The 13,522-nt window shown below is 37.8% G+C and overlaps 1 protein-coding gene across 1 annotated transcript; it reads left to right on the top strand.

The window, feature by feature from the left end:
• The first annotated feature begins 5,937 nt into the window (after positions 1-5,937).
• On the top strand, positions 5,938-10,475 carry LOC107583704 (G-protein coupled receptor 26-like). The gene is made up of 3 exons (XM_016269987.1): positions 5,938-6,875; positions 8,739-8,852; positions 10,190-10,475. The coding sequence occupies exons 1-3, from the start codon at positions 6,205-6,207 to the stop codon at positions 10,452-10,454; spliced, it is 1,050 nt and encodes a 349-aa protein (XP_016125473.1). The 5' UTR covers positions 5,938-6,204; the 3' UTR covers positions 10,455-10,475.
• The last annotated feature ends 3,047 nt before the right edge of the window (positions 10,476-13,522 follow it).

The raw sequence follows: 13,522 nt of genomic DNA, 5'->3' as shown, positions 1-13,522 counted from the left end.
AATAAGGAAATCAACTAGTCCACAATTTCACAAAAATTTATAAACTGTGGAAATCAAAGTCTTAATTAATGACCATGATATCAAATTTTCTTCCACATGTCATGTGTGGGGCTCAAATGAAGTTCTGTGTAATTCCATAAAATATAATAAATAAAAACACAGAAAACCCTGTCGAGACATAGATTTATCCCCTAACGTTTTGTTTTGACTTCCTTAATGGGGATTCCAGTTTTATTTCATGACTTCTCCAAACAACCCCATGATTCACACCCTGGTTTTATTCGATTAATACTTTTATAGAAAGTATTTGCCAGAGTTTACTGCCCTCTCTCTGCTCTCTGTCTGTCTCACTCACATACATCTAACAAATAGATAATCCCCCCAAATATCCCCAAGCAGTGTGATCTCTTCTTTCCTCTTCTCCTTTCCATAAACCTCTGTTCCCTCCTTTAACCATCCCATATATGACATTCATCCATCCACAGGACCATGTCTCTCCTTTTCCGTCTCTAATCCTCTTTTTGGACATTACCTGCTAATAAAGACACTAAGAGGGGAGAGAGAGGGGGGAAAATATCATCTTACACCCAGTGGCAGATTCACCGAACAGGCTGTTTCACCCAAGCACAGATAAATAGAGATGGAGATAGACAGAAAGAGACATTTGGCAGGAGAAAAGATCCAAAATATCTATATCATGGAACTCGACTCTAAGCAGTGAAGTCTACTCATAAACAACTCAAGTCACATCTAACAGTAAATTATTATGGCAAGACAAATAGTTTTGGACATACTACTCAAAATCTGGAACAGTTATGACGCTTAAGAGTTGCCAAACTTTCTATCTTGTCTTTTCCTCCTCAATAGTTAAATTACAGATTTCCACTCAAAGCTCCATAGTTCCAACAAGCCCGGTTTTCACAAGGACGATCTCTTTCACATACCTACCTGATCTGCTTACATTCCTCTGCAACACTTGAAAGGTCATCAGAGGGATCTCATTGTATTTAGCTAAGAGGCCTTACTTCCCCTTGCAAACTGCTTACACTGTAACAAAAAGTACATTGATTATAATTTAATGCTAGCACAACTAAAGCGAACTGACAAATTCTTTAAAACCTTTCTTTGCTGGTTCCTGTCTGAATGAAGTAACTTAAGTCCACTCTGAAATGGTGTAGCATAGTCTCACCCAAAATCTGAAAGGTTGCATGCTTAAAACCCACAAACAACAATTGCATCACCATTGTGCCCTTGAGCAAGACATTTATGCTCAGGTACGTCCAGGACTGTAATGAACTTACTTAAATTTATCAAAATTCAAGTAATTAGCCAAATAACAGTTTAGTAATGAGTACTAATTAGTAGTTGCCCGGCATAGACCCTTATATGCCAAATTTAAAGCAGTGAACACAAAAACCCCATTGGCCCCAATTTATTTATTTAATTATTTATTTATTTATTTTAATTTTATTATTTAATTTTTTTTTATTATTATTGTTCTTTTTTTAATGAAAGTAATGAAAAGTATCTTGATAGACATTTCAGGTGTTTTTTTGTGTGTGTGTGTTTTATTTCTTTTTAAGGCTTGAAGATTTTGGCTCCCATTGACTTTCATAACATAGACAAAAATAGACATTCTTCAAAACATCTTCTGTTTGTTTTTTTGGGTTTATTTTTTTAACGCAGAAGAAAAACATTTCAGAATTTTAATCTTTGGGTGAACTAGTGCTTTAAACTCAGTTGGGAAAAAATTGTGCCCTCACAGTCTCGCTAAACATGACAGATTAACCCTGACTGTGACCTCTGAGGACAGACCAAACAGCACTTATACTCTGCCCTCTGGGCCTGTGCCCATACAAAGCACATGGGCATTATAAGATGCTGATGATGTTTATTAGGTTTGTTGAGAAGTGATGACAGACTTGTGGGACCAGAATGTTTTCAGTGAAGCCCAAGCACTCCCTCTAGAGGTGAAACAAGGAGTTCACATTTAAACATCTGGAAAAACAAGCAACGATCAAACAAAATTAACAGGTCACTCTTAAAAACAAAGGTTCTTCATTGGCATCGGTTTTTATGGAAAACCTTTAACATCCAATGAGCCTTTCAACTCCACAAAAGGTTCTTTATAGTAAAACAGGTTTTTTGCATTATTCTAATGTTCTCCGCACAAGGAAAAAAGGTTCGAACTGGTCACTGAAATGTTCTTTGGAGAACCCAAACTGGTTCTTCTATGAAAGCTCCCCTTTTGAAACCTTTATTTTTAAGAGTGTAGAGAACACCACTGTACAAGCTGGACAGTGGGAAGAATCTGGGGGAATTCCAGGTAAATATGTTCATTTGAAGAGGGCCCATTTGCCTAGGGCCTTTAAATTGATAACTCTGTTTCTGCTTGTAAGTGCAGGAGTGCTTCCTCTAATCACATAATGACTAGAGTTAAAACAAAATTTTTTCAAATGAGGACTAGGTTCCACCACCAAAAATAAATTAGCTGTCAAAGTAAAGATGAAATGCCTCAGCGACAATCACAGAATATGCAGTGCATACATAATAAACAACAGTCCTCATACAAATAGAAACTGACAATAAATAAATCAAAATAATTCTGAGTAAAATTAATTAAATGCATTCTGGTCAAATGTAAATCCAGAGCAAGCAACTGTACTGATTGCAAAATTGCAGACAAGCATTTAACCAGTTAAACCACCAGATGGAGCCACAGCTACAGAGGAGAACCTGACATAAAAAGACCCCTTTAAAACTGGCAAAATACTGTATATACAAATGAAATCTGGCTAATCATATTAGAGGTCTTCACCTACACTCTCACGGCGTAGGTCAATGTATTGCATTATTTGCAGCAATTTTCTCTCTCTCTCTCTCTCTCTCTGAAAACCTGGCAGACTGAAACAGAAAGCCATTCTTAACTTTTGAAATACAGCCTTTGACTTAAGCATATGACATGAACTGGGTTGTGCATACAATCCTTTCATCCCATGCAACAAGCAACACAGCAATGAATCTGGCAGAATCAGAATCACTGGGCCCAGAATGCAATGCATCTAGTCCACAGGGCAGCATTTCATGGTATTTACCATGCAAATCATGTGTACATCACTCACATTCCAATGGTTTGGGTAGGTTACAATACACACAGATCTCAGGCTGTATAATCCAGGCTATAGAAACAATAGCATCATCTAATTACACATAATTACCTTCCGTATAATCCCCTGGAGCACAAAATGTACATTTTGTACATCCAAATGTACATCCAAATGAATGATTTTGACATCCTCCTTGCCCTGGGCTCGGTCAACCTGTGCTTTTCAGCTTTTAAATGCATGCTTAGATGGATGCACTGTCATGTTGGAGAAAAATATGTACAGTGGGTACGGAAAGTATTCAGACCCCCTTAAATTTTTCACTCTTTGTTATATTGCAGCCATTTGCTAATCCTCATTAATGTAAACACAGCACCCCATATTGACAGAAAAACACAGAATTGTTGACATTTTTGCAGATTTATTAAATTATAGATCAACAGGCGCTTCTCTGTGCTCAACGAAAGCACCCAGTGAAATGGAAATTATGAGGGTTTTATGCCCTCGCAAAGCTACAGCTATTGTGCCATATAGAAACATGAATCCAGTGGACCAAAAGTAGATGATGTCCTGTGGCAAGAATGATACCAGTAAGCCAACATCAACATACGACAACCAGCAATGTTTTCCAAAGCACTTACCACAAGCTCAAAAAGGTTTATTGATATTAGAGGCTTTTAACTGTAGAATAATATAATATTATATTTTTTAATAATATAGTAAGTTTTACAATAATAAATGTGACAAAATAATTGGCGAGTTTTGGCAAGCTTTGGCAAGATCCCAAAATGATTTAGCCTTCACTTAGTGTCTGATTGTTCCTGACTACATCTAATATTTTAAAACACAAATTAGCTCTAAAAAAAAAGAGGGAAATTTATTGAATTATGCAGAAAAAGCGATGGAGATAAAAGCCTATGTTTCACATCAAGACAAGCTGTCCGTATCGCCCCCTCAAGAAGAATAACGAGATCTGTGCAGTTGCTCCACTGATTGGTCAGAATCGTTCATGCTGTCACAAAGGATCATGGGATGGACCACCACACACCCACTGCCCAGACAGCGTGGGCGTTTCCGTGGTAACAGAGGACAGCGGCAATATTTACGTGGCCTCAGTGAGCCACTAATGAGTATGAGAGCATGTGAGTGTGTGTGTGAGTGTGTGCGTGTGTGTATGCGTGCATGTGTACTGGTTTATCTCTTCATGCTACAAAAAGGGGTTTATGTTTTAAGAGAGACATTGCAGTGAAATAGAAATGCATCCAACATACGAATCTGGGCTGGTGTGTGGGTGGGTGTAAACCGATCTTCTGGTTCAGTAAAAGTAAATGTCAGGGTTGCTTTCTAATTAGAGGAGCCAAAACAAAAGTAATTCCCCAGCAAAATATCTGGTATAAGACAAAAACTGTCATTCAAAATGTCATTCTCATTCCAGTCAAAATAGTGCTATGAATACTGTTAAATGAAGTAGTGCCCTACATGTCGACATGTAAACATACACGTGCACATGTACAAATTCACATACAGATTCATATACACAAAGTGACAGGAAATTCATCTGACATCCCCCAGCCAAGCAAACAAGAGCCAAATGCATCAAGCCTGGCTCTTCCCTCTAACTCTCTCTCTATTTTTGTATTCAAATACAGAGCCAAGTCACAGAATCGACTGTTTGTATTAGCAATAATGGATTCATTATTATTGTGAGATCACAGATTTAAAGACACGTTAAAAAGTGCAGGGTGTTTTGAACTATATATATAACCCATTAAATAACCTTCAAATATACTAAATGTGTGTGTTTGTGAAAACTTCACATGAACTACTGCACACACACATTTTTAACATTCTACTTTAATAGAATCCAACAATAATAATGTGATTATCTGTTCAGTTACATAGATGTTTTTTTAGAATGTATACTGGAAATGATTTGGCTTGAACAATAATAGCATATTTCTCCCCTAGATAGCTTGAATCAATATTTTACCAAAGGTTTGATTAAAAGTGCTAGACTTCGAATCCCTCCTTCACTCTCTATTTTTCTTTGTGTCTGCCTCTAGCTATTCCAATTGCTGCTGAAAAGAGCTGCTCAGATTATTTTTCACCCTATCTAGGAATTCTTTGATATTAATCAAACGTTTGATTGTCAGAGATTGAAATGAAAAATGAAATTTACAAAATTTCCATGGCGTCTCTCAGCATGTTAAATGGTGAGGACAAAATGTATTTGGCCAAACTCAGGCAGTAAACTAGCATGTGTCTGATATGAATATCTTAAAAAGAGCACATGTCAAAGTTTACCACAAGAAATTCATGCCCATTTAAAATCTTCATGTTTCTATTGGGAATTTGTACTCTACATTAATTTGCAGTTTAATAATAAGCAGTAGATTTCTAAACTTCTTTCATTCGCAGCAATGAAATATGGATTATATGAATGTTTGAGACTTATAGTCCTACAAATCACCAAGTTACAAACGTCGAAATTAAATGCGTTACAAATCGCGTTTCTAAATGCATAAAAGTGACTGCAGCTCTTCAAGATCTTGTAGGACTGAAACTGTGTGCGCGAGCGAATCATAAAATTGTACCACGAGACCCAGGGCTTTTGCCTCATCGTGACGTGAAAGAGTTCCCTTCGACAAATATAAACACTATCTAAATTTAGTCCTCTCACAAAATAAATTCCCTGACGATTCCTTTGACGCTAGTCACGTGTGCGCATTTCGTGAGTGTGTGTGGGTGGTGGGGGGTGACATTTTGACATATAAAGCTGTTTCAAGGGCGAATTCTGCATTAGAAGCGCGCGCAAACCCCAGCTGCGCAATTGCGCGAGGCATTCCTTTAGGGTTGCGAGGAAGAGCGGATTAATCGTCTGCTCTTGAGATTTCGCGTTCCAACAGTTCGGATGGATTTTCCCAACACTTCGCTGACTAAACGGAGGTCGGAGTCATGGAGACCCGTGGATCGAGCGCCCGTGTACAAGTGGATATCGCGTTGGGGGATCTACAAGTTGTATTGATGCGATTTAGTTCCCCGTCATGAACTGTCCTGGAGTTGCGGTTCAAAGTTGGAGGCTTTAAGAGCGGCGAACATCATGCACACAGCGGAGCTCGCGCTCTCTCTCCTACTCGTCGTGATCATCGTTGTGTCGCTGCTGTCCAACGTTCTGGTGCTGATCTGCTTCTTGTACAATGCAGAAATTCGCAAGCAGGTTCCTGGGTTGTTTATACTCAACCTGACGTTCTGCAACCTGCTTCTGTCCGCCTCCAGCATGCCGTTGACTCTTTTCGGGGTGTTGAGTAATGCGCATCCCGGAGGACACATTTTCTGTCAGGTGGTGGGGTTTCTGGACACTTTCCTGACCACTAACTCCATGCTGAGTATGGCTGCGCTCAGTATCGACCGGTGGGTTGCAGTGGTGTTCCCTCTGAGTTACCATTCCAGGATCCGTCACCGGGACGCTGTAATCGCGCTGGCTTACACGTGGGTGCATTCGTTGTCCTTCTCTGTGGTTGCCGCGTGCCTCTCCTGGGTGGGTTACCATCAGCTGTACGCTTCGTGCACGCTCTGTAACGGCAGGGCGGTCAATGCCAAGACGCAGTTCGCGATTTACACCGTGGTGCAGCACTCGCTCACGTTCCTGTTGGTGTCGGTGGTGCTCTGCGTCACGTATCTGAAAGTGCTCAAAGTCGCGCGCTTTCACTGCAAGCGCATAGACGTGATAACCATGCAAACGCTCGTACTGCTGGTGGACATTCACCCGAGGTAAGAATGAATGAGAACATGCAGATTTTTAAAAAGAGAATTGGCAGCGGTGGTTTCCGGAACTATATCGTAGAAATCAAGTTACTAACTTGAATTGGCTAACATGAAAAAGCGCTGGTAACAATACATAGGTATAGGCCATATGCTGATTAAAAGTTCATCAAAATGATCAAATGCAACAACATTATTCAGTAATAATTCAAATGTTACCAAACATCATCATGTTAACAAACATTATAAACGTTTAAAAAAAAATCACATAAAATGCAACAAACCCTAAACAAATGTACATAACCAATAACACCAATAATGTTTGCACAGTCAACTCTGGGAATTCCCCTAGCTTTTCACTAATATATATATATATATATATATATATATATATATATATATATATATATATATATATAAGTAACTTAATTAAGTTTTTTTCATTGTTAAACTTACTTATTATTTTTACTACTATATTACTACTACAATTTTTTTTTTCAAATTATGCTTTTGATTTTAAGTGTCTGCACCAATAAAAATTATATCACATATTCAGCACTCAAACGTTAAATAGAGGCCAGAGAAACTCTTCAGAGCTGCTGGGTTTCAGCACCACAGTTTTGGTCCACAGCCCCTACAATAGATCTGACAGGCAATTTTAACCTACTGAATTCTAAATAATTGTTCTTAACTGAGTGAACATGCATTTTATTCCTTGGATACATCACAGAAAGAAGCTACATATTTTAAATTAATTAACTAACTCATGAATTTAAAATATTAATTGTCAAAATTGTAACTGGTGGAAAACTACAGAGCTGAAAAAATGTCAAAAAATGCATAAACTGAGATTTTGAGACTGGACTGATCATTGACAAAGGCATTATATTTCAATAGATCAAACAGGAATTAAACCTCTCAAGTAATGCGACTTTTCACAGTAGCCATGTAAAACGTCAACATGAAATCAAGACGGTCTAAAAAATACATCAACAACTCTAACTGGACCCCTTGGACTAATTACTATCAAAAATGTAACTGGTGCAATGACCCAAAACATAAATAGAACTGTGATCAACAATTTCTACTTTAAAATAAATCAGTGATCAACATTAAATAATATAATGTGGCACATTTGTATTCTGCTACCAAATAATGTGGCTGAAAAAAAATTAGTGTTTGAGCACACCTCTCTCACGTGCCAACAGATATCAAGAGACATTTGTGCTCATCAGAGAGTGAACATCATCAGCTCATTGCCCAGAGCTCTGGATGACTTTCAATGGCTACATGTAGACGACAATAACTTATTAACCAACAATGACAAATCACAATAGCCCTACACACCACATGTAATGAGCACATCTGGTGTTCAGGAGGGGATGTATCACAGCCCTCCACACATGCAAAGAGAAAGGAAAATGACTGCCAGCTGTTAGCTCTTTTGCTATCCATGTAAATAAATAAATAAAAAGCTACAGCTTTTTATAGACTGATAGCAATCAACCACTCACACCGTACTTCTGTTTAACTCAAGTGACCATATGAACAAGTGTTAAATAATCCACTGCAGGTGTGACGAAGTTAATCTGACATTTCAATGATTCACTGAAACAGCTTGGGCAAACATCCTCACTCAATGGGAACACCTATTAAGTTTCTTGAATATTTTGTGAGAATATGTAAAAAGTTCCTAATATTGTCGGTGGTGAAATATGTATGTTCATCTGGTGCATAGATACAGTTTTAGATAACATCTGTTTGAAGCTGGATAAAAGTCAGTCCAGTGTGGTTGTCTCATATGCATAATAACATAATACACAATTCAAGTGAGAGAAGTCATCTAAATGGATCATCTAAATTTTTGCCCAGTGTTCGTCAGCGCTGTCTGGAGGAGCAGAAAAGGAGAAGACAGAGAGCCACCCGCAAAATTAGTACCTTCATTGGAACCTTCGTCATCTGTTTCACCCCGTATGTCATTACCAGGTGAGCCAACTGCTTTACTCCCCTGGGCTCAGCATCTGTGCAGTCATGCTGTGATTATAGTTTTAATTTGTTGGCCATGTTGAGATCCCTGGATGTTATTAGCTGCATGCTTGATATAATACTAATAAGCTGGAGGACACTGCGTATTGTTTAAGGGTATTGCGTATTGTTATTTCATATTTTAACATACTCCATTTTGTTAGTGATCATTAGCCAATAGTATTTTTAATTAATACCTTTATATGGTACTAATTCTTTTAGCTATAGGGTACAATGTGTGTTTAAAGCCAAACTGAAAAATGTCAGTAATGTAGATCAAATGAAAAGCAATCAAATACAAATAGTAATAATTTAAATATGATGCATCAAAATATGCATTACAAATAATAAGTAATATTACTTATAAATTGCAGCCCATTACTGATTACAAAGTACCTGACAAAAATCGTAGTCTATAACATAAATCTATTAGATTACACCGTTTTAAGTAATATAATGTGACTACATTTTGATTACTTTTCAATTATTTTGACCCAACTATTTTATCACATACATTTGAATAATATTATTGTGTACCAAAAGAAAATATATTCTATTCTTTATCATCAACAACACGAAGTGCATTAAATGTCAGGGTTTCCCAAACTGAGGTTTGTGAAGGAACTACAGGGTTTGATGAAAAGCTAATTAACTAAATCATAAAAATTTAAAATATAAAAAATAAAAGCACTAAAAATGAAAACATTTTATTTGTTTACCTGCATATCAGTGTTATCATTAACTGACATCAGAGAACTGTCACGTGCAAATTTGTTGTTAATTTGAAATATTATAAACCTAATAAAATCTCAGGGGAACTATTTTTTTGTTTAAAATACTGTGTGAATTATATGTAATCATGTAATACATTAAAGAGTAACGGTAATCGAATAAGTCATGTAATGTGAAGCCTGTAGTTCCCATACTAATGTGTCTGGTCCACCTGACTCATAATCCAAAATGAAGAAGGGCTTCCTGACTAGGCATGTTACATAACCTGGGTAAGCTCAGAGAAGATGGAAGGATGAACTGTCTTGTGTATCCCTGACTCTTACTGCAGTTTTCCTCCTCAAAGCCCCCGTCAAAAGCAATTTGTTATGAGCAATTGTTAGTGTCCCATTCAGGTCACAGATTATCCCTCACATAACCAAACTGAAAACAGAAATTGCTCTGCATTAACTGCCTCTGCTATTCATATACGTATAACCTTCCATATGCAAATAAGATCTTGAAAATGTGTTAACTGCAGAGAACGGATTTTGCAGCTTGTCTTGCTCATGTGGGTGTCATGTGTTTAGGATTGTGGAGCTATTTGTGACGGAGCCATTTAATCCAAATTGGGGCGTGCTGTGTAAGAGTCTGGCGTACAGCAAAGCTGCATGCGACCCCTTCGTCTACTCTCTTCTGCGACATCAGTACAGGAAGACCTGCAGTGACATCATCAATCGACTCTTGAAACGCAGTTCCCCGAATGGCTCCGGGCATCAGCAGGAAAATGGAAAGATTGGGAGGGCCAAGGAAATCGTAAACGATGGGGAAGTCGAAGCCAGACCTACACACTGAGGACTCCTGTTGCTATAGAGATGAACGATCACAAAGGTAGAGCTTCGACTCTGGAGGATGTATTGTTTTATTTTTTGTAGTGTGTATGTACGAATATGTGTGCGAATATGTGACGTTTGGAAGTGAGAACATTATTACACTTTGAGGGTGTTCATGTATAAAACTACATGTTTAAATGTTTTTCTTTCGTGCAAATGTAAAGCCTTAGGAAGAAACATGTCTATTTTTGTTAAACAGAAAATAATGTAGTTTTAAATTTTGCTACATCTTTGTGACTTTGATGACAATAAACAGTGGGTTTGAAAAGAGCACAGAGGTTTTTGTTATTTGTTTGACAGATTCTTGCAGAGTACAAAGCACAAAAGAAATGGACCCACTTTATATTAAGTGGCCTTAACAACTATGTACTTACATTTAAATTAATAATTTGGTACAATGCACTTATTATTTTTTACATTGTACTTATATTTTAAAAATACCTGCATGTAATTACATCTGTAATTCATTTCTGTAATTACATTTATAATTACACAGTTGGCCCATCCCTTACACCTTAACCCACCCTTAAACCTACCCATAACCTTACCTGCATCCCACCTCAATAGCAGCAAAAGTGTTTTGCAATACAATATGAACAGAATAAGTACATAGTACTTAATTTTTGATGTAAGTACATAGTAGTTAAGGCCACTTAATATAAAGTGGGGCCAAAGAAATTAACAGCAAGCAAAGAAGTCCAATTTATGCTCTGCATATCTGGTGTATCTGGTCTTTGACAGAGTCCCTGCCTTCTAAGTTTCCTTCTTTCTGAGAAAAGGAAGAAAAATGCATGGAAAGTTCAATTCCAAAGCAGAAGAAAGAAAGAGAGAGAACGATAGGAATGTGGGGGAGACAATTACTTACTGAAATGCTTTAAAACAGATTTCATCCCTCCTCTGTTCAACTGAAACGAAGACAGCTTTGCACTCATGCTCTGGCTCAGAAAGCACACAATAGAGAGAGAAAGAGTCAAGAAGTCTCTGTAATTGCAGGTTCAGAATAAAAAAGAAAAGAAGGAACCATAAAAAGAGAAGTAGAGAGCGTGAAGGCAGACGTTATAGAACAGCAAGAAATGAGACCACTAAAGAATTCTGGGTAATTATTACCGCCCGCCTCATCACCACCCCCTCTTGCAATGCAAACTAGAACAGAAGAAAATTACATCAGAATCCAGCCTTGACAGCCCCCAGATTATAAAAACAGTCCTTACTTAGGTCTTCCCTATCTCCTCTATTGTGTTTGTTTAATTTTTTATGGATTTTTCATTGTTGAGTATATCATCCCCATTTCTCACTGATCCATCGATACTTGCCAACAAAAGCAAAAGACAGTAATCACACCAACACTGAAACTGGGGGAAAAATGTGTCATAGTTTCCAGTTTTTCAGTAATAATAAATAATAATAATAATAATAAATGTTTCTTAAGTATCAAATCAGCATATTAGAATGATTTCTAAAGGATCGTGTGAACCTGAAGACTGGAGTAAGAAATTTGCCAGTTGCCAATTTTGAACTGTCTGTGTGTCTGTGAGTGTGCGTTTTTGTGACAAATGAGGACATAAATTTGTATAATGACAAAGGTATGACATAGGTATTACAAGGAGAAGGTGACTTTTCAGGACATTACCCCATGTCCCCACTTTTCAAAACGCTTATAAATCACACAGAATGGAGTGTTTTGAAAATCTGAAATAGCACAAAGTTTCCTGTGAGGGGTAGGTTTAGGGGTAGGGTTGGTGTAGGGCAATAGAATATACGGTCTGCACAGTATAAAAACCACTACGCCTATGGGATGTCCCCACTTTTCACAAAAAAAAACCTGTGTGTGTGTGTGTGTGTGTGCGCATGCATGTTTATGTGGTTTATGAGGACACAAATTTGTGTAATAACATGGGTATGACATAGGTATTACAAGGAGAAGGTGACTTTTCAGGACATTACCCCATGTCCCCACTTTTCAAAACGCTTATAAATCACACAGAATGGAGTGTTTTGAAAATCTGAAATAGCACAAAGTTTCCTGTGAGGGGTAGGTTTAGGGGTAGGGTTGGTGTAGGGCAATAGAATATACGGTCTGTACAGTATAAAAACCATTATGCCTATGGAGAGTCCCCATAAACCATAAAAACAAACCTGTGTGTGTGTGTGTGTGTTTGTGTGTGTGTGAATTACCAGTTTCATACAGATAAGAAGAACATTTACAAAGTAAGGGAGTCTGGGACAGCAGTCAATTACACAGTTTAGAGATCAAAATACTAAAGTATTTGACCACAGGATTCCTTGATTGACCAGAATCAAGTATTCCAGAGAGCCATGTAATAATGGTAGATAATGGTAATGGCAGGCTTAGCTCTAGTTACAGACTGACAATACTTGAGAAATCTAAGTCGAAGATAACTAGTGGCACAAGTGGAAATAACTAGGCCCGGTTTCATAAACAGGGCTTAGCCTAAGCCAGGATTAGGCCATAGTTCAATTAGGACATTTAAGTCATTTTTATATAAACCTGCCTTAGAAAAAAGCATTACTGGTGTGCATCTTAGGGTGCTTTCACACCTGGCTCATTGTTTCGGAACCTGGCGCGTTTCCCCCCTTAGTTCATTTGGACATATGTGAACACGGCAATCGCGCTCGGATACGCGCCAAAACAATCGGTCCGAGATCGCCTGAACGAGGTGGTCTCGGCTCGATTGAAAACGAACTCTGGAGCGGTTCGGTTGTAGTGAGAAAGCAATCCGATCCAACGAACCAGGCTATATCACAATTTATGATGGGTAATTACGTAAGTTCCGTGAAAAGCATTAGCTTTGTTGTTTTGCTAATAACTCAAACTGAACCTGTGAATGTCTGTGGGTGAGCACGTCTTTGCCATTCAAAAATCAAAGAGCACTTTTTATTTTATAATGCCATCTTATTGCTCTTCTTTGTAGGTGCATTTGTTTTCCCAATCAATCCTGGACTCCTGCTCAAAATGATAAATTGTTATAATGACCCAACAATAAGCCCGCAAAGCTGTTATTGTTCCAT

Source organism: Sinocyclocheilus grahami, unplaced genomic scaffold (assembly GCF_001515645.1).
Source record: "Sinocyclocheilus grahami isolate Dianchi unplaced genomic scaffold, SAMN03320097.WGS_v1.1 scaffold54.1, whole genome shotgun sequence".
Taxonomy (NCBI): Eukaryota; Metazoa; Chordata; class Actinopteri; order Cypriniformes; family Cyprinidae; genus Sinocyclocheilus; species Sinocyclocheilus grahami.
The sequence above is the reverse complement of the archived record's forward strand: the minus strand, read 5'-3'. Positions and strand labels throughout refer to the sequence as shown.

Bases quoted from the DNA above. Each gene is read 5' to 3' on its own strand.
- LOC107583704 (XM_016269987.1), top strand. From the start codon at position 6,205: ATGCACACAGCGGAGCTCGCGCTCTCTCTCCTACTCGTCGTGATCATC. The intron at 6,876-8,738 runs GTAAGAATGAAT...ATTTTTGCCCAG, and splicing joins CTGGTGGACATTCACCCGAG to TGTTCGTCAGCGCTGTCTGG. The intron at 8,853-10,189 runs GTGAGCCAACTG...TCATGTGTTTAG, and splicing joins ACCCCGTATGTCATTACCAG to GATTGTGGAGCTATTTGTGA.